General features: G+C 41.1%; 5 protein-coding genes across 6 annotated transcripts in view; 2 read left to right on the top strand and 3 right to left on the bottom strand.

Annotated features, from left to right (window-relative positions):
- Positions 1-191: 191 nt before the first annotated feature.
- On the bottom strand, positions 192-2,821 carry si:ch211-145o7.3 (forkhead box protein N2). The gene is made up of 4 exons (XM_062524790.1): positions 2,172-2,821; positions 1,930-2,051; positions 1,756-1,811; positions 192-1,113 (listed from the first exon to the last, which is right to left on the bottom strand). Exons 1-4 carry the CDS (start codon positions 2,754-2,756, stop codon positions 821-823), a joined length of 1,056 nt encoding a protein of 351 aa, XP_062380774.1. The 5' UTR covers positions 2,757-2,821; the 3' UTR covers positions 192-820.
- A 937-nt stretch (positions 2,822-3,758) lies between these two features.
- yif1a (Yip1 interacting factor homolog A (S. cerevisiae)) lies at positions 3,759-10,269 on the bottom strand. Its single transcript, XM_062524167.1, has 9 exons — positions 10,182-10,269; positions 9,791-9,840; positions 9,109-9,359; positions 8,883-8,987; positions 7,858-7,936; positions 7,285-7,342; positions 5,589-5,744; positions 5,333-5,426; positions 3,759-4,631 (listed from the first exon to the last, which is right to left on the bottom strand). Exons 2-9 carry the CDS (start codon positions 9,819-9,821, stop codon positions 4,473-4,475), a joined length of 933 nt encoding a protein of 310 aa, XP_062380151.1. The 5' UTR covers positions 9,822-9,840; positions 10,182-10,269; the 3' UTR covers positions 3,759-4,472.
- Positions 10,270-13,149: 2,880 nt separating this feature from the next.
- On the top strand, positions 13,150-16,933 carry fosl1a (FOS like 1, AP-1 transcription factor subunit a). Of its 2 annotated transcripts, XM_062524442.1 has the most exons (5): positions 13,150-13,283; positions 13,392-13,529; positions 13,962-14,222; positions 15,210-15,317; positions 15,425-16,933. In XM_062524442.1, exons 2-5 carry the CDS (start codon positions 13,422-13,424, stop codon positions 16,010-16,012), a joined length of 1,065 nt encoding a protein of 354 aa, XP_062380426.1. In that variant the 5' UTR covers positions 13,150-13,283; positions 13,392-13,421; the 3' UTR covers positions 16,013-16,933. The 2 variants fall into 2 exon arrangements, with proteins under 2 accessions (XP_062380426.1, XP_062380427.1); XM_062524443.1 differs by having other exon boundaries at positions 13,153-13,529; positions 13,965-14,222.
- Positions 16,934-18,184: 1,251 nt separating this feature from the next.
- On the bottom strand, positions 18,185-21,115 carry ccdc85b (coiled-coil domain containing 85B). Its single transcript, XM_062524444.1, has one exon. It carries the CDS (start codon positions 20,166-20,168, stop codon positions 19,566-19,568), a length of 603 nt encoding a protein of 200 aa, XP_062380428.1. The 5' UTR covers positions 20,169-21,115; the 3' UTR covers positions 18,185-19,565.
- A 3,263-nt stretch (positions 21,116-24,378) lies between these two features.
- fibpa (fibroblast growth factor (acidic) intracellular binding protein a) overlaps positions 24,379-27,196 on the top strand; it is a 6,270-nt gene continuing 3,452 nt past the window's right edge. The window contains exons 1-4 of the mRNA XM_062524166.1: positions 24,379-25,019; positions 25,102-25,300; positions 26,440-26,566; positions 26,696-26,796. Coding sequence (XP_062380150.1) covers positions 24,935-25,019; positions 25,102-25,300; positions 26,440-26,566; positions 26,696-26,796 — 512 coding nt within the window. The 5' untranslated portion in view covers positions 24,379-24,934. The remainder of the gene's footprint in view (positions 25,020-25,101; positions 25,301-26,439; positions 26,567-26,695; positions 26,797-27,196) is intronic.

The following is a 27,196-nucleotide window of genomic DNA, read 5'->3' as shown; positions in this document are numbered from 1 at the left end:
CACCAAAACATAAGAAATCTTAACTTGAAGAATAACATATTTTCATTTATCACAGTAACACTCCACGGTTATGTATAATGCATTCTGCAGTGTCCACATCCACTGCTATAGGCCAAACGTTCAAATACAGTATGTGACATTCGGCCTTGGGGTATGTTTCGAATAAAAAAAGAAAAACTTCTCCATATATAACCATTTCAAGAACTCTTTATTGGCATGCAAATTTTACAGATGTCAGAAATTGCGACCAACTGTCTTATTCCATGAAGCAAGATAAGTAAGTCATTTACATCAGAAAGAAATCAAAAGTTCACATAATGTTAAACAGAGAGGCCTACAAAGTCTAAAATGTCTCAAAAGTAACATATTAATCATCCACTAAGAGCACAAGATTAGTTACTAAACATTATTTGTGCCCTGAAACAAAGTGGAACGACTGGCAGTCTTCTTAAAAGTGTTTAAAGCATTCCACAATTTATGAATGATAACAATAAATTGATTCTTAATGACCACAGTGTGAAAAACACAAAAATAGCCATTTTTATTCAAGGAATTCCAACAGCAAAATCTGAGGGGAACGTTGCTTTCAGTTATTCTTAACATTTAAGAAAGAGAGTTCAAGTGCATTGGCTGATTTCCATGTGAGGTACAGCACCTACATCACTTTGTGACAGGAACAATTCTCAGGCAGTTTTATGGTGTCAAAATTGAACAACCATTCCATAAATAGTCAGCATGTAACATTGTCAAGTCACACCAGTTTGCATCAGTCTCTGTTGAGTGTGTTTAGTAACTGTAGTTGCTTGACCTCGTATGTTAATTACCCAGAGTGTCCACCCCCTGCAAGGTCAAGGAGTGAACCAGCAGCTTCCTGGGCCTCTGCGTCCAGCTGTAGTATCTCTACCGTCTCCAGATCCAGCTCTGCGTTTCCAGGAAGCACTAGGTACTCGTACTGGTTAAACTGGTAATAATGGAGCTCGATGTAGCCACTGTCAGCAAGCGGGTCTTTCTCTCCCTCCTTTTCAGCCTCCTCATGAAGTGTCACAGACTCTATAGCAACCAGCTCCTCATGGTCAGGGGTCATGGAGCAGGGCGCACTGGAGGAAAGGTCATCTGGGGAAGCAGGGGAAGAGCCATGAAACAAGGAACGGACATGTAATGTGATGAAGACATTTAATATTCAATATTTATTGTAGTAGTAAGTCTACACTGGAAAATGTGTTATTGTGTTATTCCACAACTCACTCACATCTACTACAATGAATTAAGAACAATTTGTGTATCCTTAGCAGTTCACAGTTACATAATTCAGCTGTTGCCTCAGGGATGTTCAGCTCAATGTGTAAGAAATACAACCATTGACACAAGCTGAAAATCACTTTGCATAAGAGCCACACACTAAAAGAGACACATAAAGAGGGCAGTCCTGGTGTTGCTGTGGCTATAGGTTGCCAGGGCAATGCCAGGTTGTTCCCATGGCAATGCCACCCAAACACACCAGTTTTGCAACCCTGAGAGAAAGTCAGACTAGACAAGAAGTTGAAGACTTAGGGGATCACTTTCACAAAGTTAACTAGTCATGTAGAATAATGTGGCATCTCTCTCTCACACACACACACACACACACACACACACACAAAGATTCCAAATGCTTCTTTTTCGTTACTGTCTTCCTGAGAGGGTACATTTGGTATTTGAGATCTATACACGCATACCTGGGTTTCGATTGTGATTTTAATATTGTGGTGGGCCTACCTGACATTTCGACTGTTTCACACATGACTGGTGACCCATAATCAGTTGCCTCCTGCCTATAAATGCACAGTATTAAAGACACACGTGGATGTTAACTCTGTCACATTAGGGAGGGCATTCAACTGGCATTCATTATAAGTAGATTTTTACAATTCATTTGGTGTTTATACTTACAATACAGGATTGTTAAGCAGATTGACATTGGTACTGTGGCAATAGTGTGTTTTCTTCAGCACCTCTAAAAGAGCAGGTCGATACTCTGGGCACACACACCAGAGTGAGCCCTTTCCACCAGACTGTAAGGACATCACACAAAATGACTAATACCTAATAACACACAAATACCCAAGAAGACACCATATAAAAATATAGTAAGAGTAAACAGATATTGGTGGCAAACTTGTTGGGGTCCTTACCTTACACTTCTCTCTGCTGATGCGGCGGAAGCTCTTACTCAGAGACAGATTGTGGCGAACTGAATTCCTCCATCCGCCTGGGGCAGCCCTGTAGTAGGGGAAAGAGTTGACGATCCACTCATAGATATCCTTCACCGGCAGCTGTTTCTCCGCCGAATCCTCTATTGCCATGAATATGAGGCTGCTGAACGAGTATGGGGGCTTGCCGAGGGCACGGGGACCCGGTGGGGGAGGGACGAGGTCCCGAGGTTCTACGTAGGCCAGTGAGGAGTTCTTGAGCAGAGGTTGCATGGGGAGAAGGTTCCGTCTCTGGTGAAGCCAGCTTAGACAGGTCAGGTCGTCTTGGTCAGATAGGAGAGGTGACCCGAGGCAGTGTGAGGTGAGCTCATCAAAGGGCTGAGAAGGTGTGGGACAGGAGGGGGACGAGTGTGAGCGAGGGAGGGAGAAAGAGGAAGGGGACAGAGGAGGAGACGAGGGTACAGTGGCAGAAGAATGAGGCAGTGAGGGAGAAAGTGAGAGGTTTTTGCAGGGAGTGCCTGGGGACTGGATGGGAGAGAGGGGTGGCAGTGAATGATCTTTCTCCATCGCTCTCCCTGCTACAAACAGGTGCAGGTGATATTCACATGAACCTGGTAAAAAGTCAATAAAGAACATGTAAGCAATCATTTGTTTGATATGAAACAAGTGTCAGTACAGTGATAAACAAACTATCCAATAATCAAACTATACTAACATTATAATTAAAGAGGTTGTATTGAAAGACTCTCAAGAAATTAAAATGCATAGTTAAAGACAGATCCAGAGGTAGAGTGGACAAAAGAGTCGTGCAGTTCAAAGTCCTAACAAATTATTTTTGCGCCACTATTCATGTGTAAATGATTTAGCAAGCCATCAAGCGAATCTACAGGCTCTGGGCGACGGGGACAGACAGGTGCATAGAAGAGATAGGTGGTTAACATTGCGTTAATTTTTGTTAAGTCAGTTAAAATTCCTAAATTTTCTTCCAGTTAGCAAACAAAACTAAAATGAAGCCGCATGGTGTTCCACCTGAGAAAATGGCGCTAGAATATTAAGTTACATTTTCAACAATTAGCAAGCTAACCATTCCTTTGTGGACATATCTAGGTGCTGAGATAGGGACGGGTGCAAACAAGAGTAACTTACCTTTAATGCCCAACTAATTCAAAGTTGATAAGATGTAAATGTGCATCAACGTGCATGCATTTATCTGTAGAAATTATTTCGTTTCAAGAATCCAGCCGCCAGAACCCAGCGCAACGCACGAATTACCACTGGTGTGCGCGTTCTTACTTTTCCCTGGTTTCCTTAGTAACCAAAAGGACGCTTTGCAGCCGGCGCGCCTGTTGCTCGACCTTAAAGTGACATGCCCATGAATCTGATTTATGACTGAAGGTACCCCAGTCTGCATTAAAGCAGTACACTCATTTTGTTTTAACAATTTGAGCCTAGACAAAGGGCTATTTTGCTTCACTGAAATACTCAAATATTAGCCCCATATGAATTCAATCTGTATCAGGTGGCAGATTCTTACAGGTTATGCATAATGCATTCAATTACAGTATACCAAGGAACACAGCAATGATCCACAGGTTTTTTGTATGCTTTTTACTTTACATCCAACACATCGGATTACTCATCAATAGGTTCACTTCAAGTTTTCATCTCACACACATCGACTGAAATGAAAACACGTGTATAAACTGCTTGTGGTTAAAATTCACTCATTTTGTTTTTGTTTTACTACAAAAATAAAAACACTGCTGTTCATGCTTCCAATAGCACAGATAAATACAAAAGGAGTTATACAAGTGTGTGCTTCACAACATACACAATATTTCAGCACAGAATGGTAATCCAGGGCATTGCAATATAGATACGTATTTGATATAGCCAAAACAGCTTTCTCCTAAAATTCGTTCATTGGTCATTTTGGTTGTCTGCCTGTTTAGACTATTAGACACCCAAAGCACAACGTTTACAAGGTTCTTAGAGGTCCATTTTTGTTGAAGTGAAAACCCATAACTCTGAAGATATTTTTCAATGAGCTATCCATTCGTCCATAGCCTTGCATGCCATATTCAGTCTGAGTTTGTTTAGGGAGTTTATGAACACTTCAGCCCCCAAAACAAACAACCTACAACAAGCAAATATCTACAGGCCATTTTGGTGCAACGGCCAAAGGCAAGTGTAGTAATGACACTCCATAAAGTTTGCTAAAGGTCATCAACATGTGATTGAAAGTTCCATGCTAGCAGACCCTGATGGATGGGCACTACCAGGTCACCTGACCAGGTGAGAGGTGAGCCAGTAAATGATGATTGGCTGAAAAACAGCAGTTGCCATGGTGATGTAAAGGCGGAAGCGGGGCTTGGCGCTTGCTCCAGCACCCATGGAGTCGGAGGACAGCGAGGAAAGAATCTTCATCTTGAGTGAGCGGACCTGAGAAGAGAGATATAACTGAATTTATACAGGATAGGATAGATGTGTTCATTTCATATTATACCATCATACTGACTTGGGAGCATACTGCATAGCCACCAATAGTTTCATACCCCCTATATTACAATCGCCATTGTGCTAAAAATAACATGGTACAGCATGTTACTTAAATGCTTAAAAGTCAAAAATCACCGCTCATCCGTGTGAGGTGCAGGATTAAGAGTAAACTGGATATTTTAAAGAAGAATCCGCACACTTCAAGTCTTTGTGCAAAAAAGTTTAAAGCTTTACTGAGTGCTAGCTTTCGGTCGTTAGACCTTCATCAGGCAGAGTTACATGCTTACATTTCCAAAAATTACAACTGTTATGCCATTGTTACTCATGGGGGATGCCCTGCACCAAAGAAAGTTTATGGGTAAACACCTGGCAATTTCTGGGAATTAATTAATTTAGTGACTTTTGGATAACTCGAGATTTCCTCTGGACTCTTTGGATATTCTGTGTGCTTTTGCTTGGCTATTTTTTTCACTATTTGACAGATGTTAGGATATCTGCTTGGGGCGTTTCTGAAATGATCATGATCATAAAACACAAATAAGGGATCATATAGTGATATACATATAATTCAAACGAGAATGTAAAACAGACACTTCACATCATATCACAATGGTCATTAATAAACTGAGATAAGTAAAACTCACTATGAAAAACATGAGGGCACAGGAACTCCATGCCAAAGCAACAAAGTAGCCATCACTGCCAAAGAGGAGTCCACAGAGGACAGTGAAGATCATCCTAAACCAGAGAAAGGGAACAGTTTAGCTCCAAGGACTCTTCATTTCATTTAATCATTTAAGGTCAGGAATGGTCTCCATACTCCTTTACATAACAGCAACATGTTAATGTGCATTAAAATAATGCATTGTTTTAGAGCAGTGATGATAGAAAAAGCCTTACCCCACATATTTGTATCCACTGTAAGCAATGAGATCAAAGGTAGAAAGATCAGAGTGCACAGTAAGCAAGTACAAGCTCAACAGCATGGCCAACACCTCAATGACCATCCACACCAGGGCAGTGCTAGCACACAGGCCCAACACCTCCGGACTGAACCTGTCCCACAGGAGACACAGACAAGAGAGGAAACAACAAGTAAGTAGGTCTGATACGACAATACACTGTATGGGCCAGGCTATCTTTCACTATGAACATGTAATAAAACAACAGAAGGTGGTATGTGGAGGTTTTAATGACCTAGAAATAGCAAAAGAATGCAAAGAAAAAGGCCTGTCCAGATTTCCACTGGAATTACCACACAAAACAGCTAGCCTTGGCCCTGGTCTCTTGCAACACCACACTGTACCACGTATGGTGCTCTATACTATTACATTTGAGCTAATGGAAGAGTGCAGTGTGGCCGTATTCAGGACTGAGAAAAGGAAAAAAGGTCGCACTTTGCATATAAACGTGTTTTTTATTGTTGCACAGACGCGTTTCGGCTTAGCGCCTTCCTCAGTGTGCTCAAGCAGATACATAAACAACCTCACTTATTTATACCTACACCCACATATACACCCACACAATCAACCAATGGTGATACAGTGTCATCCCATACAATAATTCAATTAAAATCATTCATTGTTTCTTCTGTTAATCACATAATGCACAGGCCATTTAGCCTACATAAACAACATTTTACCAAAACAGTTTTTACAAAAAACAAGTCAAAGATAGGTCTTCATTCATACCATTAGGTGTGCATGTATTCAAGTTAAATATATACCAAGCCTCCCTCTGTAGAAGGCGGTTCTCACGGTCCCCTCCTCTATTTGGCCGATTGACAGTCTCCAGGCCCATAAACCTGAGAGAGTTCGCATCATGACCCGCAGAGTTAAAATGTCTCGCAACTGACGATTTCTCGTCATTCTTTCTGATGTTAGACTTATGCTCACAAATTCTAGTTTTTAATTGACGTTTTGTTTTACCCACATAAAATAGCCCACAAGGGCACGTCAATAAGTATACAACAAAAGAGGTTAGGCAGGTAATTCTGCCTTTCACTTTAAACGTCCTGTCTGTGTTTGGATGTGTGAACGATTTTTCAGTCAGCATAGAGTTGCATGCTACACAATTAAAACACTTGAAGTTGCCGTCTGAAATTCTTAAAGAAAGACTGAGCGGGCTTGGTGCAGGGAGATACGACTGTACCAGACGGTCTCTTAAATTGGATGCTCGTTTGTAACAGAATCTTGGGGGATCTTGAAAGACCTGACCAATAGTTGGATCGCTGCTTAAAACATGCCAATGCCGTTGAACAGTGTGTTTCAATGAATTCGAAATGTTTCCATAGGTCGACACAAAAGTGATTGGAGTGTTTGTGCTTGTAGTCGGCCTATGTGCTCTAGAAGTCATTAGGCTTGTGCGTTGGGTGTTGCGCGCCCGCTCAAGGCAACCCTGCAGTAATGTATGGTCATACCCACGGTCTAAAAATCTTTGGCATATCTCTCCTGCTTGTCTCTCAAAAGCCTCTTCGCTATCACAGATGCGGCGTACTCTTATTCAGGACTACTCAAAGTCAACAGAATTAGCTCCTTCAAAGGATATTCAAAAGTACAAGGCTGGGAGGGGATATGAAGGTAAACACATAAATAACCTTTTCTGGATTCCAAGGGCCATCCCAGCTAGCAAAATGTAGGTGATGAAAGCCATTGCTATGACAAAAAGAAAAGAAACTTCAATTAGAATCAGGATCAGGACAGTGACTGTTTTTTTAAAGGTATACTATGCAGGATTGGCGATTTCATCGCCGGTTTCGCTTTCAGCTTTAGCTTTAGCGTGTATATTTGACAAAACTCCTCAATCGGTCAGTCTGCCGTGCCTTTTCATGAGACTTTACATGACACTTCCTGGAGTAGAGCATGGGTGCGTGCCCGGTGTCTCCTGAAGTTGCAAGTGTGGTTTTACCGCTACAGACCACTAGAGCGGCCAAAAAAAACACCGTTCGACCGGTAATGACTCATTTAATCATATATAACAGTATGGAACGAATTGATTAACTGGAAAACGTTGCATAGTATAAGACAAATAATGAAGAATTATTCAGACTTTGTGAAGTCTAACTAATGTAGGTGTAAGTCTGAAATTACTGGAAGAGGGAATATTATTGCACATGGTTATTTTCATCCTGTCACCTATGTCATCAGCACTAGTATTAGCTTTGACTCACAGGGTATGTAGAGGTCAGGAGCATTCACATCATGTCGGGGTGGCAGGGGAGTATCTCTGTGATATCGCACTTCCCAGTCCTTATGAAATCACAATATGAGATAAAACAGAAATTAGACACACACCCATGTCTTCATCAGGACATGGAGTGATTTGTGTACTAGATCTGACGATGGAGAGATAAAGCACAAACCCTTTTTTCATATAAACTATGATTATGGAATATCTTTCAATGAGCGACTGGCTGTGGTTCTCACAACTTTTTATCTGCCCATCTCCCCAAAACTATTGGCCAAGTCTCACAACCAACTAATTTGACAGTGCACACCGTTAGCTAACCTCCCTCACGTGTTAACCACTGCATAAAACGCAAAGCAGAAGCTATTATGTAACAATTTATTGTCCACAACAAGAAGTGCAATGCAAATAAGCAACGGCCTATGAATCTGTCAGTAATCAAGATCATACATAAGCAGTATAGCCACCCATTCTTATTTTTTAAGTTGGAGAAAGTTGATCTCTGTACACTGAAATGGGTTTGGATAAACTGATTTGTATTGTCTGAACAGTCTCATTACCTCCACCAAAAGAGGCTATGTTTTTGGTATGGTTTGGCTATGTTTTTGGTATTACAACGTAATGCTATTGTAATTGATAACAAGCTGTCTTGCAATTCATAACTGACACTACTGTGTTGTGTTGACATGGAGTTTTTGGTCACTGGTAAACTTGTGTACCACATTCTCATGCTCAAACGTTGGGTCGTTGCTAGAGGCGCCTGGGTGAATTGGGTCTACATCTTGAGCTGATGAGTATCCCAATTTCTAAACCTGTTCGGACTTTTTAAAAATAACTTCATTCAGACAGAAAGAAATTTTTCAACCCCTTCCATATTTTGTGCCCCCCTAGTTTAAGAATCCCAATCATAAGGCATAGAATGGCAGCAATAGAACAATAGAGCCGGAGCTGCAATGTATAATATGATCACCTAACACACCACCATAATTACATTCAAATGGAATTTACCTGATGCGTATAGGGGAACATGAGGAGCATCAGTTTCTTGATTACATATTTGGTGTCCACTGCGAAGAAGTGCTTCAACTTGTTCATGGAAACAAACCGGCCTATCTGTGGTTTTGGGCAAAAGAGAACATGGAAACAATTCTAACAGCAGCATGATGACTTCAAACCTTCTACAGAAAAGCCTCCAGATGAAACTCCACATCATGCCTCCAGGATCAAGTCTTACCTCTTTATTAACAATATCCTTCCCCTGGTTGGCAATAGAGGAACCATACATCATGGCAGCATTGGCCATCGGATCAGCAAATAAATTGTTCACGCCAGCGCCAGCACCACCCCCACCACCACCAGGGGGTCCACTCATGTTGTACCCTGAATTGTAGTAGCCCTGACTGGGCATGGGAGGCCCTCCGGAGCTGGTATCATCAAAAAGCATGGGGTCTCCAGCCGGCGGACCTGTGCGAGCTCTTGGTTTAGCTGTAATACCAAGCAAATTATATTTTTGTCAGTTTATTAGGCTGTGCTGGGGAGCATTATTCCAAGCAGCCCAACCCATATCCAGCACAGCCCACAGCGTTAACCTACAATTTGCCTGTCCTACTACTAAATGGTATTCACTACAGAAACAAAGCTGAAGGAACTATGACAGTGGATTTTTCCAGCATTTGACTATTATGACTGCATATAATTTATGCCATTTGCATGTTACCTTGAGAATCATGGAAACTAAAATTGGTCTGCCAGAGTTACATGTTAGAAGCTGAGCCCATCTTAAAAAAGTTTGTCGGAAAAATGTCATCCAATTATCTTCCAAAACACCAAGCCTTAGAACTACTGTAAGTTGAGCAAGTTTAGATAAGTTAGCTGTTATAGTTGTTGACTGAAGGTAGTAATGTGACGTTACTTACTCGCTCTGTGTCCATGGTGTGGAAGGTCCATTTTCTTACGTAGGATGATTCTAAAAATAAATGAAAAAAGACAAGTAATCTACTTGTTAGAGATTTTGTATGTTTGCCAACACGTTTAGTTAACTTGTTCTCCCTACTGCTGGCCGCAGATGTTACTTCGTCAGCTGGGCATCCACGTCAATTGCTAGCTAGATAGCTAACGTTAGCTAGATTAACTATCTCATCTACATCTAAGAGTTCCCTGTAACTTTGCAAACAGCAGCCCTTAACTCTCTAAAATTGGTTCAACAACGTTGTATGAGTCATTCAAAGCAATGGCATAGTACTAATAACCACAAATTGAGTACAAGTTGAATCATTTCAAAGCTAACATCGATTAGCTGACACTTACTAGCTACGTGTCTACCAGTGACTCCACTGACCCGCCTTCCAGCTTTCAGTCATTGGTCGATGAATCTTTGCCTGCGTGGCAAGCGTTGCAATCCTGATGACTTGATTGGTCAAGGAGTGTTTTTTTTGTTTTGATAAATTCTACAAAGTAATTGGTGAAACAGAATGTCAGTCCGTAGACAAAAGTTTTAAGCATTCTATGTAGATAGATAGATAGTTATGGTTATGGTATGTGCAGACCTGGTGCAGACGCGTTTGTAAGTAAGTAATATTTATTTATAAAGCACGTTTACAACAGTTCACACTGACCAAAGTGCTGTACATAGTGTAATAAAAATAGGTAAAGAAATAAAATGAAATAATATACAATATACTATGAAATACAATAAAATAAGATAATAATAATAATAAGTAAAATAAAAGTAAATAAATACCAATACTAAATAAAAGTACACTTAAAACACAAAACCATCAAACTAAGGGGGAGGGAAAGCAAGGGTGTAAAGGTGGGTTTTGAGCCTTGATTTAAAAGTAGAGATGGAGGGGGCATCACGTATGTGTGGTGGCAATTGGTTCCACAAACGTGGAGCCGCAACAGCAAAGGCCCTGTCACCTTTTTGTTTTAATCTGGAGTGGTGGATATGCAAGATCTCAGGGATCTAGTGGCTGAGTGGGGTATTAGGAGGTCTGAAATGTAAGATGGGGCCTGGCCGTTGAGGGCTTTGAACACCATCAGTAGTATTTTAAAGTGGATCCTTTGATGCACTGGCAGCCAACGAAGGGATGCAAGAACAGGTGTGATGTGATCCCACTTTTTTGACCCAGTTAAGAGACTACATGGAGAATAAACAACAATGTAAATTCAATTAAAAGCGTAATAAAAATAACAAAATACTACAATATACAAATCATAATGCATAAGACACCCTCAGCAAACTAATACATAGACAGCATATATTTCCACAAAAGGAAATTACATTGCTCCAGTAGCCATATAAACAGCCCTCACACACAACATTCTAAAAATATTATTTCTCTCTCTCTCTCTACTCAGGGGGAATCATAATAAAGTGCTATTGCAGTGGGTAAAAAATGTATTGCTGCATGTCTTTCTCAAAGCTTAATTGGCATAGCCTCCAACTGAAAAAACAAACAAACAAAAAACAATTTGACCAATAGGTTAAGTTGTATAGCCTGGATGTGACATGTAAGGCATTGTCCAATATAAAATTAGGCTTATGAACTAGGCTATGATATTATAGCAGCATCCATCTAGCATAATTTACTCCCTAATTTACTCCACTAATGCCTAGCCTAAATGTCATGGTGGTTTGTGGCTATTAGTAAGTTATAACCTATACATATTATCATAGGCATAACCTACAGTTCACGTTTAATGTCACGTAGGCCTCTTTATGTAGGGTAGCCTAGTTCAGATTATAGGCTACTCATCAGTGTTGATTAGGCTATATTTTAGGCCAACTGGGTGGTTCGACAAACTCAACAAATTCAACGACTGGCTTTGTCACACATAGCCTATACTGCTCTACACCACATAGCCTAGGCCAAGAAAAAAAAAACTGATAAACGGAAGTGGTTTGATTATGTTCATATCAAACGGCTTGAAGTAATGGAGGTATGATTTACGAGTTCGTAGGTGAGGATGAGGTGTGCCTGTCCACTGTGTTCGGCACCTGCACATCCATGAGACGTCAGGACGCCTTCGGCAATATGTGTTCGTGTTCAGGCCTACGCAATCATTCCTGCAGGTCACGGCATGTCTCTGGGAGCGAAAGGGTGTGGCATCTCAACATTCCATAGGCATGAGTCACTCAGTTTCCCTCTCTTTCTGTTTGTTGATAGCCTGCCCTGCAGAGACCTACCATGATCCAGCGATTTTCCCTTGAGATGAGACAAAGTTTCAGAATGAGGAAAAGTAGAAACTGAAATAGAGGAATCTAATGTAGGCTTATAGGCTACGATTTCAATGTTTAGGCTATAGAGATGATAGCCTAAAGCACTGTGTAACTGTAATCTTGGTTTTGCGAAGCGCTGGCTACATTTATTATTACCATCATCATTATTATTTGTACCCTAATAGGCTAGGTGCAAATAATTAGCATAGTCTAGGCCAGATAAGTTAAACGGAAGTGGACGCGTTTCCAGTTTGAACGTGCTTCAACAAAGATGTGACCATTATGTCTATGGATGTGACAGACTGGCAGCTGGCAGCAGCCCGTAATCAGCTGGAACCTATGTTCCTGAAGAAAGAAAACAAGTAGGCCTAGGCTACAAGCTGCCTACATGAACAACGTTTAACCTGTAGGCTAATAGCCCATATAACGGAACATAGTGTTACAAAAGGGGATGGACTGTAAGCTAGACTGCTGCGAAACATGTTAGAGCAGTCTCGTGCACCTCATGTCTGAGTCATTTTATGACCCAGGCGGCTTTCCCTGCTTTCAATTAATGTGGTAGCCCAGCCTCTCTTAGCCTAAATTACAAGCTGAGCTACTGTGGTAAACTAGGCCTATAGCCTACGACAATTTAGTTTGTCATCACTAGAGCGTTTCACAAAAATAAAAGCATTTTCACATAGCCTTAATGGGCCTGGGCTATAGACGCTAAAAGACAGAATGAAAACTAAATATGACATTTCACAATTTATCCTTCATTTTCATATGTAAAACAGTTTGATGGGTTTTCTGGGTAGACGTAGATATTGATTGTGGGCCAGTCTATATGATATAGGCGACATACCGTAAGCATCCAGCCAAGGAAGAACACAAGCCGAACTGTCAAAGCGGGATTCCCGGAAAAATCTAAATATGGTCATATACGTCACTGTGCGTGTGATCCGTGACTTGCCCGCACCATTTACTGGAATGGGAGGGGCGTAACGTTTGCAGTTGTAAGATATTGGGTGTTTATAATCCAATGACTCCCCCATAACCTCACTAGAACCTGAAACTGAATCTATGCGAAGGGTCATACCACATCAGATGTTCGTATCGTAAAGACATTTTGGCTGTTTTGCGAGTCAACACGTGCTTCATCGTTTCCCTATACCCCCTGGAAATTGGATTATTCTTCCCGGCAATAGGTGGTGCTTCCTTAAATTTTGAAAGTGCTGTATTTGCTTGGGCAGTGGATAGATTGGTGTGGTAAAAAAGACATCGGTTTACTCTTTCAACTGTATTTCATTGTGTAGCCGGGAAACACAAGGTGAAACATCGCATATATGTATCGGAACTATCTCAGAGGAACCGACCAGACCTTCTCTGAGAGTAGCTCTGGCTCCGGATCAAACCCTACGGGAACAAGCACTGCTACCGCACAGCAACAACAGGTGAGTTACCTTTAGGAGCAGTATTCGTCCTCGATTCTCCCTTTAATTCTACGTATGATGACCTGCTCAAGTGAATAGACTGTCAGATGTTGCCAGCAATACCAACGTAACATTACTAAGGCTATTCTGTAAGCATTTGTCATAGCCTACCTACCTTACACTGATTAACTCTACAAATCGTTTTTGTCTTAATGGCGCTATTCTGACTGAATAGTGGCATGTTATCTCTTCGAAAGCCAAGTTTATAACACAATGGCTCACTGTTAATACATTGTGAGCAGACTGTTTAATGAAGATGTAATAACTATGATGTTATTTACTCACTTGGTTAAATAACTAAGCTATATTAGCCTAGGCTACTACAAGCTACTAAGTCTTTGTGATCTAATGAACTAAGACTGAAGCCTAATTTCTTTTTTTCTGCAACCAAAGAAGTTGTCTGTGGCAGGATCCAGTCAGTTTGTGCCCAGCCTCAATGCAATCACTTCCAGTCAGGATCTCCAGTGGCTGGTACAACCATCCATCATTGGCCCTCCAGGACCCTCAAGATCCCTGCGTCCCCCTTACGCCATGACAGTTGGTGGCCATTCCATGGGGGGCTCTCGCCCTGCTCACAGCCACATTATCCGCCCAGGGGTTATACGAGCTCCCTCCGCGTCAGGGAACTCCACAAGACGCCGCGCTGATGAACATGTAAGATGGTCCTTACAGTTATGCTTGTTTGTGTGTGTATGTGTGTATATGTGTGTCTGTGTGTATGTATGTATGTATGTATGTATGTACATACGTGTGTGTGTGTGTGTGTGTGTGTGTGTGTGTGGGCGGGGGGTCCTTTAGTCCACATAGAGGAAGAGGGAGTGCTAGGTTGACAGTTGGATAGACAGATGTTTGAGTAAGTGCCTCAGTAGTGTGTAATATCCTGTAAGGAGAGTGACTGCTTGATTGTGCAGTTTCACCAGGAAATAGTAAGTGGGGAGAGAGAGGTCAGAGCTAGAAGAAAGAGGAACTCCTTCAGAATGTGTGGCAGAGCTTTAGACTGATGCAATAAATCATATTATTTTGTTGTGATATGTACTATTGTATAGGCAGCATATCCTGTTGGAAAAAAGATATGTTTATTTACATTCTTCAAATGTGTCCTGGATGTTATTAGTGTGACACATGTATTTGTCCATGTTGACCTCTCACCCTTATATATATATTTTCAGACAAGAGTTAGCTATGTGAAATAATGCGACAGGAAATGAAATATCATGTGACTCATTGGGGTAAATCATATGACTCAAACATGAGTCATCAAGGGGGTCTAGGTGTGACTCATCATTATGGGTGAGGGTGAGGGAATAAAGGGTACACACAGACAGACAGACAAAGGACAGAACAGGACAGAGCTGTTCTAAAATCATTGGACGGGTAAATGAGTTAGTAATGGCAAATATTGAGATGGGGGTCATTCGTTTCACATGCAGTCCCAAGCAATCTCACATGTAATGACACCATTGTTCCAGCAGGTGGGAGTGATAGACTGGTGTTGTAAAAACGTGAACTACAATGACTACAGGCCTACACAAAATTAATTTCAGTTTCACACTGACTATTGCATATAACCACTTCAGTTATATTAAGTCCATTTTTACTGAAATTACACATCCTTCATATGCTGTATTTTTATCTTTGCAGTTATCCCCAGAGGAACAAGAACGACGAAGAGTCAGAAGAGAGCGAAACAAAATGGCTGCTGCTAAATGCAGAAACCGCAGAAGAGAACTGACTGACACACTTCAAACTGTAAGTTCAAGTCCATCAGGAACATTTCAGTGGAGTTTTCTCTGCTGCAAAGCACATATGTTTTTTCTTGGTACAAGGTAATATCAAATCTCTTTCCTCTTCTACAGGAGACAGACCAGTTGGAGGATGATAAGTCCCGTCTACAAAAGGAGATTGCAAACCTACAGAAAGAGAAAGAGAAGCTTGAACTGGTTCTCGAGGCCCATCGCCCCATCTGCAAGACCCAAGATTCCGACTCTGACTCCGACTCCGACTCTCGTCCTAAATTTCCTACTCTTCGAGGCATTAAGATTGAACCAGCTGACTCTGACCTACCGAGACCCTCCAAATCAGCCCAGCCAAAAGCAGACAAACCCAAGCCCAAAATAACCATCCCACCTCCACCTGCCCCAGCCTCTTCATCTGCCATCCATATTGAATCTGAAGCTCTGCACACACCTGTGCTCATGTCTACGCCCTCGCTCACACCGTTCACCTCCAGCCTGATCTTTACCTACCCATCGGCCTCACTGGAAGCAGGCCCCTCGGTGACTGCACAAAACCTCAGCCTTCCTGGTCCCTCGACTTCCACTCAACAAAGCACTATCCATGCCTCAAGGAGACATGAGCCTTGTGGTATTGCCCATCGTCGTAGCAGCAGTAGTGGTGACCAGTCTGATCACTCGCTCAGCTCTCCAACTATCCTGACCTTATGATGTTCTTCATCAATTAAGAGGATGTCAAAGAAAACATGGCTAGTCTAGAAGGTGACGATGTGTCCATTGAAAGTGTTTTAAGACAAAGCAAAACATTTCAACTAATGAAAAGGAATGGATGAAAGAAATGAAAACTAATGAAACATTATTTCAGTCCCATACTTTTAAGAATAGCTCATATAACTATGCCATAGTATGTGCTAATATTTGTCTTTTTTAAAGGTCAACTCTAAAGAACACTTTATTTATACAGTATATATTATAACTTCATTAAATTAATCTACTTATTGATCTTCCAATGCCATTATCACAAAGCGGAAGACACTTCCTGCTGATTTGTTGTCCACTAATGGCATGACTGAAGACAGATTGTGAGAGTTTGTGAGTACATTGTTTAAATTTTTGTGCATTAAATCAGATGTATGTCTTCATTTTGATGATGTTATACATTTTGTACCCATCAAGTGAGCATTATCAAGAAGAAAAAAACTATACCTACAATCTATGTTAATTTATGTGATGGAGTTATGTTTATGTGTCTTTAACATCTCTCTTAGCCTCTATTTGTACTAAAAGCCCATTTCACACTGACATAATGTAGCAGACCTGTCAAATTCTACATATTTCATGTGAATTATATGATCACTATGCACTTGAAATTACTGTGTGTTACACTATTTTGTAAGGTGTGTTATTATGTCTGAGATGTTTCAATAGAGAGGTAATATATGTAACTGTATGACATGAAGACACAACCAAGGCTGGACCATAGGGGTACGTCTAGATATTTATTTTGGAAGAAAAATATATAATATTTTTGTAAGAGTTGGTTGTTACCAGTCTGTAATAACACGTGTCTACTGTGAGACTACAACATGTTGTCTTTGAGTAAATAAAATAGTGACTCATATACATGTCTGATCTGGGTGTCTGTGTTTTTGGTGAAAACAAATATTACATTAGTGGGAACATGGCCACATGATTAAAATTTTGTTGAAAAGGATGACCAATCCTTCTTCTTCATTTCTGCCTCCATTCTGTCTAGTATTGTTGTTAACCCAAACAACATACGCATCATTCAAAAGGATGAGTTACATTTATATACCATAGGTCGGATGCATAAAGGAACTGGTAATCCACCTAGTTATGAGGGGCAAAGAATGGCTCAACCTCACATGACTCAGGGACGACTCATGCCATGGTAAAAAGAGAGGGGACAATTTAGGAAGGGAGGAAGGGAGGACTTGGTACACAATTTCCTTTTAGGATGTCCTGAAACCAGACAAAGACAAACGCTGTGACTCGCACACCAATGACTGTTCAGTTGCGCAAAACAAATAAATAAATAAATACATAAACCCTCTTCTGAACTCGTGTTTATGACTAAAGTGTTAAAAAACATTTACGGGAAAGAAAACTTGTGCTGACTTGGCCAATGAAAAAAAAAACTGGCAGTGAAACAGAGGCAGTATGGGAACTGGAAAAGAGAGGAGCCAACTGGGTGCATGGAATTAATTCATTTGTTTTGCGTCTTGAACAACACCCGTGGCACAGACCCAAACAAATTGCCGCACTAATGATCAAAAGCCTCCTCATCCTTTTACTCATCTGAAGGAGTAACTCACAACATAGAAGTTGACAGCTACACGAAAAAGGTGTTTAGGTGAAGGAAATGACTGAGCAATATGGGAGACTCTAAACCACTCGGTAGAGCCGAAATGGACAAGCAGGAATATGTATTTTTTCTGACTTCTCAACACATAAAGCACTATGGAGGTGAAAGCATGTTTGAAAGGGGGGAAAAAAGGGTAAGGAGACAACAAATTTCATGAATTTTGTGGCCAGTGCGGAACATAGAGTTCTCTGTTTCTTTATCTCTCCAAAGAGGCACTCACTCACTCACTCATGGCCTTGGAAGCATATGATGTAGACTATGATAAAGGGGAGTTTGTCCTGAGCTAACCAATGTGCACATGTCCAGATAAAGGGACCTCTGTGTGACAGGATCACTGACCAGGAATAGCTGCTGCACAGGCCACAACCTGAAAATGAGTAACATGAATCTTCTTAAATCATAGCTACAGGCCATAGGTACTACATTATGCCTTAGGTCAATCAGTAAAGAACATGTTTTAAATCCTTCAGATTGGTCAAAAAAACACCATGGCAGGATTGGGTGTCTCAATCAGTGTATTTTAAAGCTCTCCAATACACTACAAGCATCGCCCAACAGTTACAGCCAGAGACAATGATATTACTAGGCAATAAGATTTATGCTAAAAAGGGAAAAAGAAGAAACAACAAAATAGCTTTCACCGAAGTGATGTTGATCATGCCAGTGGTACTGGTATTTAAAAAGCATTTTGACAACATTAACACAAAACAAATGACTGGTGAGCCAAACTTATTCTGTGCAATAATAATAATAATAATAACAATAATAATAATAATAATAATAATAACAATAATAATAATCTATCATGTGAAAATGACCTTATCAATCTTTCAAATGACCAGTGTATAAACCTAGGATCATGTGCCAAAAATCCAGTCTTGGGAAAATCCAGTTCAACAAAAATATAGTACAGCTATGTGCAGTGAAGTCCTCCAGCATTTGGTGGGAATCATCAATATGAGAGCACTGAAGATTTGTCTGGTCTTATTTGGTGGCGTATCTGCAATACAACTTTCAGTGTTACACAGCTGGGTCAGGTGTATCATGCCCTCCTGGTTCAACCAAGGCAACCACATGTGCAATTAGGCCTACTGAGTAATACTGAGAGCACCTCCTGAACCTGATTAGTGATTCCAACTCTGTTGTCTAAGTCACCAACATCTAAATACTGTCTCATCAACTCTCTGCATCGCCACCTGGTTTCAGTGATATGATTTTGTTCATAAGTTGCCCTTCAATTCAGCTCTGTGATTTTTGATCTGATCTAAAATAGATCATTATGGCTCAAATCAGGATTAACACGCGAATCATGCTAAAGGATTCGCCCACAGCCCTGTCTAGTGCAGTGCAGTAAAAAATTAGCCCACAATGACATGTAGTCCAGTGCACGTGTTGAAAACCTGGGCAAAGTCAGCAATTTGGTTTTTCCTTGCATGGAAAGTCCATTATATTTAGATAAAATGTACATTTCATTTCAATATACAGTTCCTTCTAGAATAAAAGGTAATCTTACAACAGTTCACAGGAAAAAAAAGAAAACAAACCAGGAGATGGAAAAGGCCTGAGCTCTCAGTAAAAATATCTGGATAACCTTCAAATCACCAATTCATAGAAATCCAGTTGTCATTCACTGTCTCAAAAGGTAAGACTGCTTTGACAGAGGATCAGTGAGGACCATGTTATCATGGTCAATCCAAGTCCCCCATGGAAAACACAGGCTGCTCCAACAAAGCTCAGTAGAGCCAAAAAACATGTACAAGCTGTAAACTATCTTATCTCTCAACGTAGCCTACTGTAGACATTTTCTCGTCAGTTCTGTTTTACTTCATCTTCACAGAGATAGGGTGTTGTGAGGATGAGAGATGGCGTTTGAGTACTTCAGTCATCAGGTGAGCAGACCAAGTGGAGCTGGTCCGGGCTCCCCACGCTCCCGGTGCTGGAGCTGCCATCGCCTAAGTCCCGGGCCACCATGCAAGGTAGATTCAGCTCGGTGGACCCTCCAGGACTAGAGTCACTTCGGCTGACACATTCTTCTTCAAGCACCAAACAAAGTTCTTTCAGGTCTAGGTTTTCCTTGACTAGCCCGTCTTGCATGCGCTCCAAATCGGCGAGTTTCTTTAGGTACCCACCCAGATCTTCCCGCATTACCTTCGCTGCATGATGGCCAAATAGTTGCCATTCTCGTGCCAATTTCTTCACCTTGAGCCGGTCATCGTCCAGGAAACAACACAAATCACGCAGCTCCTGGTTTTCCTCTTGCAGGCGCTGATTGATGACTTTCAGCTCCCTGATTTCGAGAAGATGCCCCTGCAATTGTTTATTTACCTCTTTAATGAGTCGACCACGCTGTATAAGAGCTGACATCTTATCGGTCTCCTCTTTACGCAGTCTGCTTACTAGCTCCTCTTTTGAGCAGGCAAGCAAGTCCTCGTCAGACATCTTTGACAACTCTCTGTTGAAAATTTCACTGTCGCTCCCCATTTTGCTGATATGGAACTAGGAGTATCCGAAAAGATAGTGCAAAATATGTGCAGTTCAAGCGCCCAAATAACGCATTCAGTAAAAAACAAAATGCATATTGCAAAATACTCAAAGCCGCATCGCATAAATCGTCAATACAGTAGCCTAGGCTAGAACTGATGTTATTGGTCACGACACTCCCGTTTTTCAGGCCTAGAAAACAATGTTCTTTTAGCTCCACGGTGATTCGAAAAAAATACTGTAACGTTGGACAATCGTTGTAAACATGAAAAGCCCTATTTTCCCTCGTGTCTGTAATCTTCGACTTTGGTGTGCAGTGCGTGTTTTAAATGTGCACCCGAGGCATCATTGTGCTGTGTTATCGCGGAGGTGACGTACTAAAGCTTCAATCAAATGCGTTGTCCTTTCCTCCGATTAACGTTTCAGCTCATTCCCAGTGATGAAAACGATACGACGATGACTGGATGAAGTGAGTGAATAAACACAGGAGAAGCGCAAAATTATCCAGTCTGTTCTCATCACAATATTGTGCTGGTCTGTTATCAAGGATTAGGCAATGATGTCCGCTCTTCCTTTCTATGCCTTTGAGATGAACCGTTCTTCGCCACGCTACTTATTCCATCTTTATGCAAAGCAAATTCTTTTTTCAAAGTAGGCTATAGCGATTTCTTCCACATTTCCGTAGTTTCGTTGCATGGCACCTCAGCAGAGTCTTGGCGATGGTCAGACGATGTGTTTTTTTCTCAGGCGAAATAAATTAATAAATAAATCGAGGGAAAAAATGGGACGGCCTGCCCGAGTAGATATGGGAATATGGTGATTCCAGTGAACGATGCGCAATGGAGCCTCGTTCTATGGTAGGCTAAAACATTGCCTGCATACCAGCACCACTAAAGTAAATATTTTTAAATATTGGTTACAGTTTTCCCCGGTGATGGCCGTCGCGCAAACTGCATCAGGAATGTCCCCTGTTCTCGAAACACCCTCCTCCCCCTCTTCCTTTTCGCCTTCCCTTACGGTAAAGATCCGTATTGTACCACATGGGAACTATGACATCACTGTCAGATTGTCATGGCCATTCTGCTTTTTCCCTTTAATCACACTTCCTGTTTATGGTCACCTTACTCAGAAATCAACTTAGCTTTACGCACAAGGCCTATATGTTAAAATAAGTTTTTTTTTTTTTTTAATGAAACCTGCATCTGACCTTTTGTGGATGTGGCCCTCCAACACACACACACACACACACACACACACACACACACACACACACACAAAGTGTGTGACAAAAGGCGTTTTTGTAAGTTAAGCCATGGTATTCAGCCACATCCTTCCGCCCTGTGGTCCAAACCTATTGTCACCATGAGGCCATAACAATGAGGGGTGTTTTTCAGGGGACGGCATGAGAGAGTGCATGGGCGGGATTGGAACTAGGCCATGGTGATCGCTATGGAAAGCAGGGGAGTTATACAGTGGCCAGAAAGACAGTACTGAAAGTTTGGAAACAAAAAGACAGTTGACAATGTCATTTTTTCCTTACTTGTGTAATTCAGAAGGACAGGCAAAGAGTGAGAGAGAGAAAGAGAGAGAGAGAGAGAGAGAGAGTAAAGAGACAGGGAGGGGGAGAGAGGGATTTGGGAGGATTTATAGTGATTAATCTCCACAGGGAACTAGGGGGAAATTGCAGTAACACAACTTATCAGAGCTGACTGGTGCAGCTTTAAAAAAAAATAATATATATATACATATATTTTGCGCAAATGTAAATCAATTCAGCCACACATACACTGAATGATAAAACAGCCTTAAAATAATAGAAACATCTGTTTGGATACACATGATTTCTAATTACTGATTTGGGCTAGAAACAGTGAGACGATAGATATATGCATGTAACGGATATTACTGAGATTGCGTGATCATGAGGATAGGAGGATGACTGACTCTTTGCTCTCTTCAGTCTAATACGGAAACGCTTCAGTGCTCAGTCTTCTCACAGTGTTGTTTCAATTCATGTTCATTTTTAATTTTCTTCCCTGCATGTTTTTTTTTTGTTGTTGTCTGAGTCACTTCTGTTTTTAAAAACAGCCAGCAGTTCAAAGCAGACTGGCCATGGGCTGTTTGAGAGACTGAAGGGCACATGTAATATTAATGAATGGTGACTGATGCCTGTTTTTATTTTTGTCCATGTATTTAAAATATTTTCACATACCCAAACCTCCAGTAACTGTGGGTGCTGTTTATTCATGGCAAATGCTATTAGAATGAAGATTATTTGTAAAATATTGTTTATTCATTTGTCAGCACACAGCTTGCCTTATACAAGCAGATGCTTTATTGCTAACCGGATGTAGGAGGTCTGTTGATGTTATTATGCAATAACTGTTGGTACATTCAGGCAGCTTCTCATTAAGCAGAGAGATGGAGCCTTATTTAACTACAGTGGGAACATGCTTGGCGAAACACAGATTAGATCAAGACAACATTTCTGTTTAGATGTAGTTTTTGTAGTAATTCACTGTGAAATGTTAGTCATGTGGCAAGTAGTTGACTTTGGTGACAGAAAAATCCTGGCAACAACCAACCAACATCTTCTCAGGAACTCAAGCTGTTGGATGTTTTAGGTTACACTGCTGGTCTTCCAGCTGTCCAGGGCTATCAGGTCCGAGCCGGAGAACATGACGGAACAGCAGGGCACATTGTTCTCTTGGTGTTATAAATCATTTACTGGGATATGTTGCTATGTTTAAAAAATGATTCATCAATCATTTATGCAGAGGTGCTTTCAAATAAAAGGATGTACAAGTAGGCTTGTTGAGAGCAGAAACTGGAGCGTTTTAAGTATTGTATATGGCAGTATTATGCGGTTTGGCTCTCTTGTCCATGTTTACTTGGTAACACAAGAAATATTCATGCGTGTGTGTGTCCACCAGACAAAGATACTTATCTTAATGTGATTTAAGTTTGTCTGTCATCACAATTAGATGAAGGCTGTTAGGTCTATATTCATCATTCTTGAAGAGTGATTAACCACAATGACTTGATTGAGCTGGAAGGTAAAAATGGGCACACATTGCTGACAACTCTAAAAAAATCACCAATTAAACCAAAACAGACTTTGTTGTTATAGTGGGTAGATTTTAAAAGGTTTCTTATGTATGTTGGTTTATGCCATGAATAGGGACACTTGATAGAATTTTAGAGTAGATAACAAGAAGTGGTTGAATAAAAAATATTCATAAGGGTTTGTTTAGATAGCCTTCACCTGCCAAGTTGACCATGCCCTAAATTGTATGCACTTGGAAAATGAATTTCAAACTGTTTTATCTAAAGTCTGCCGCTTAGTTTCATGTTTTTGTTGGTGGCTGCACTGAGGCTCCATTATGATTGTATCCAGTGTCATATGAACGTCCCCAATTGCCCACTGCGGTCTGTTGTGTCGACCAGCCATAAATGCTCGGTCAAGTTCAAGAATCTTTTCCTAGGTGGTTCCTCATTGGTGGAACGAGTTGCCCAGTACTCTGTGCTCCTGTGATAGCTATGGGTCTTTCAAGAGTTGTTCAGCTTACACTTAATTAAGTGGTATGGGTTATTGTTGGTTTATTTTCATTATCGACCGTTGATATTACACTGACATTATTGTTATTAGGCTATTTAATTTTTAATGTTGTTGTTTTGTGTTAACTTTGTGTTGTTATGTTGTGTTAACCACATTTTTCAAAACTATTTTGTAAGTCACTTTGGACAAAAGCATCTGCTAAATTCCATAAAGATAAACATGTAGGCCTATAGCAAGTAGGCTAGTTTTAGGCCTACAATTTAATGGGTAGTGCAAATCTAGGGAGTGGTATCTACATCAGCGATCCAGGAAAACAATTGGTGGTAGAGCACCCATACACTCTCACATATCAAGAGCTCATTTATTTGACATTCATGCACCACAAAATGATTAAAGAGAAAATGTAAAAAAGCAAAGGAGAAAGATAAGAAGATATGCAATATGATTATGATTATTATGATTATTATTATTATCATCATCATCATCACCTTTTACCATTATAGGGGATATCAAGAGAAAGTAAAAATAATTTACAGATACATTACAGTTTGGTTTGGTCATAGGTAATCTGTGCATTTTTGTAATCTGTCGATAAGAAATTGTATGACATAATCGGAAATAATGCGCTCCTTAAAGGTCACGTGAGATGACGTCAACAAAAATGGCCATTTAATACGTCGAACGCGGAAACATGGAAATGGTGTTGTTTATTTAAAATATCAAACGAAACATTGTAGTAGAATATTGACTCGGTAGTTATAGAATTTGTGCTGTATTTCGTTGAAGGCATATTACATACGCGTAGATTTTACTCAACGAGGCTCTAAAATGCCTTGTTTGTGAACAGATGTCATCAGAGAGGGTTAAAGCGGATGTCATACCAGCTAACGTTAGCTTGCTAGTTGAACGTAAGCAAGTTATATTGCTAACTAACGATTTTAATTATAAGTTATCATTCTGTGTTGCTGTTCCGATGGCTGGAGTTCCTCATGTTAGTCGTTGTAACGTGTCTTTTGTCGCTCTTCGTTTGCTTGAGTTGTAGGGAAGCCATAAACTTGTGCCAAAACAGTGGATCTGGCAACCAAACAAACAGTACTCCGAGCTTGGTTCTGATACCACTAGCAGCTATAACTAACGGTAACATACATTCATTCATTGATACCAGTCCTTCGAGCTATAGTCCCTGTCTGATAAAGCTACAGCCACCATGTCTGTAGAACTCGATGTTTTCGTTGGGAACACAACTATAATGGATAAGGAGGTCTATCAGTTATGGCTGAATGGATACACAGGTACGTTACCACACATGATGCATAGTTACATGTCACTCTGCGTGATTTTCTGGGATGTGTCAAAGCTCACCTTATATTACAGTGAATGATGCCGTGAGGGTGCGAATGGAAGGAGGTGTGCTGGAGGAGTACGAGGCCAGTGCTGAAGTACTACTGAGTGACACCATGGATCAGTTCAGGACCTTCCAAATGTGCGAGCGCCTTTTGCACATCCCTGCCAAATTGGCCAATCAGCTCTTGTTCCAGATTCCACCTGACCGCCAGGCCATGCTTATCGACAGGTTTGAAATTCTAATTGATGGCATTTATGTTTCAAGGGTTTAAAAGCATGTTCATCTCACTATGTTGCCTTGTACAAAGTGGTGTAGAAATGTTGTTGAGCATGATCCATTATCTGTTCCTTATCTTGATGTAGTTAGCCAAGGCCAGGTGCCCCTTCCTTCAGTGAACATCATAGCCCCTATAGATCGGTGGGTCAACACATTGTGACCTCCTGCTTAATATGCTGTCATTGTCTTTTGCATGCTGACTGTCTTCTGTTAGGGCCAGTTCTGATCACTGATCACCACTGTACAATAATAGATCATGTTGGCATGAGCACTGTGACCAGCTTGCGCCTATGCAGCAGGGTGAGTTACACTGTATGTTGTGACACATTCTTTGCATAACTATCATCAAAATGTCCTGTGACTTGTGTAGCAGGAGCCCTTCTGTTAGTCCAGTCCAGACATGTAGTATAACCTTCATTCCCCTTCCGCATACATGAGCCTAGGGGAAGATCAACATCTTGCTGTTAGCTTGTGGTCTGTGCCTCTTTGGGCCACTGTTGATTAATGCAGAGAACTTGATTAGGTCTCTGCTATTTTGTCCTACTTCCTGTAAATTGACTATGACAGCAGACTGCTTCCTTTCTATGAAATATTTCCCAGACCTAGACAAGTGCGATTACAAGCTAATCAGCATCAATTGTTTCATCAGTGAGTGACCATAACGTTTTTGTTGCTCAGTGGGTGCCTCTCAACATCCCTACTAGATCTTCGATGCTCGGTCCTCCAGGCTCGTTCCCACTGATCTATAACTAACACTAGATAGACTATCCCATTGTTGCCGCCCCATCATTCTTTATGTAGATCAGTGAGGAAGAGGCCCGAGGAAGGAAGGGAGGATGTATAAAACACGAATGAGAGGCACCTTGTGTATGGCTGCACATTCCTGCTCCACTGTTAGCATTTCAGCAATCAAGTAAACAAGTAGCAGGTATCAGTGTATTCTTTGGGGAAAATAGCCTTCAACTTTTAGGAGATGAAAGTAGACTGGCAAAAAGAACAGAACCCTTTTGGTGTCTGAAACTGACAATATAGGTGTGAGGAATACAAAGGGCTTTCAGCTCTGTGGGCAACTGATTATTTGTTTATTTCAGGTACTATGCCTTTGATGACGCTTTTGCGAGAGAAGTGCTGGGCAAAAAGCTTTCCAAAGGAACCAAGAAGGACCTGGATGACATCAGCGCGAAGACGGGCATCACACTGAAGAGCTGCAGACGACAGGTTAGAGCAAGCCACTGCTGTTGGAGCCAGATAGCAGCCTAAGTCTTCAAGGCTAATTGGGACAGAATCCAGTTTCTGTTTCTGTTTTGTTTCATTTGAAGCACTGTGTGTGGTTGTGTTGTCTTTCAGTTTGACAACTTCAAGCGCGTGTTTAAAGTGGTGGAGGAGCTCAAAGGCCCTCTGGTGGAGAACATACGGCAGCACTTCCTGCTCTCGGACCCGCTAGCCAGGTGAGATGAGCTGGGCGAGCCTCTGAGAGCCGCATCGGGAAGAGCCCCAAAAATACCAGGAGCACCTTTGATCTCCGCATTGCTCAAATATCTGGGCGGAAAGTGTGGAGGAGTGAGAGCACTTGTTTTCGCTGCACACAAAGATGACTCATTTTTCAGTGTTTTTCTCTTAAAATAGTCACACGCTTAACTGTGAACACAGACTCTCTCCCAGTCTCCAGTAGATAGAGCATAGTTAAAGCCCCATACCATAGCTTATCAGCACAACACACGAATCTGCATCCTACATTTATAGGAAATATAATACAATATAATATTTATTTATACATTTGAGCACATTATTCTACAGCTATAAAATACACATGCTGATGTGAACCCAGGAGTTCCCCTGCCCTATTCT

Source organism: Sardina pilchardus, chromosome 21 (genome assembly GCF_963854185.1).
Source record: "Sardina pilchardus chromosome 21, fSarPil1.1, whole genome shotgun sequence".
NCBI classification, from domain to species: Eukaryota; Metazoa; Chordata; class Actinopteri; order Clupeiformes; family Clupeidae; genus Sardina; species Sardina pilchardus.
Note: the sequence above shows the minus strand (reverse complement) of the source record. Positions and strands in the feature narration are given on the sequence as shown.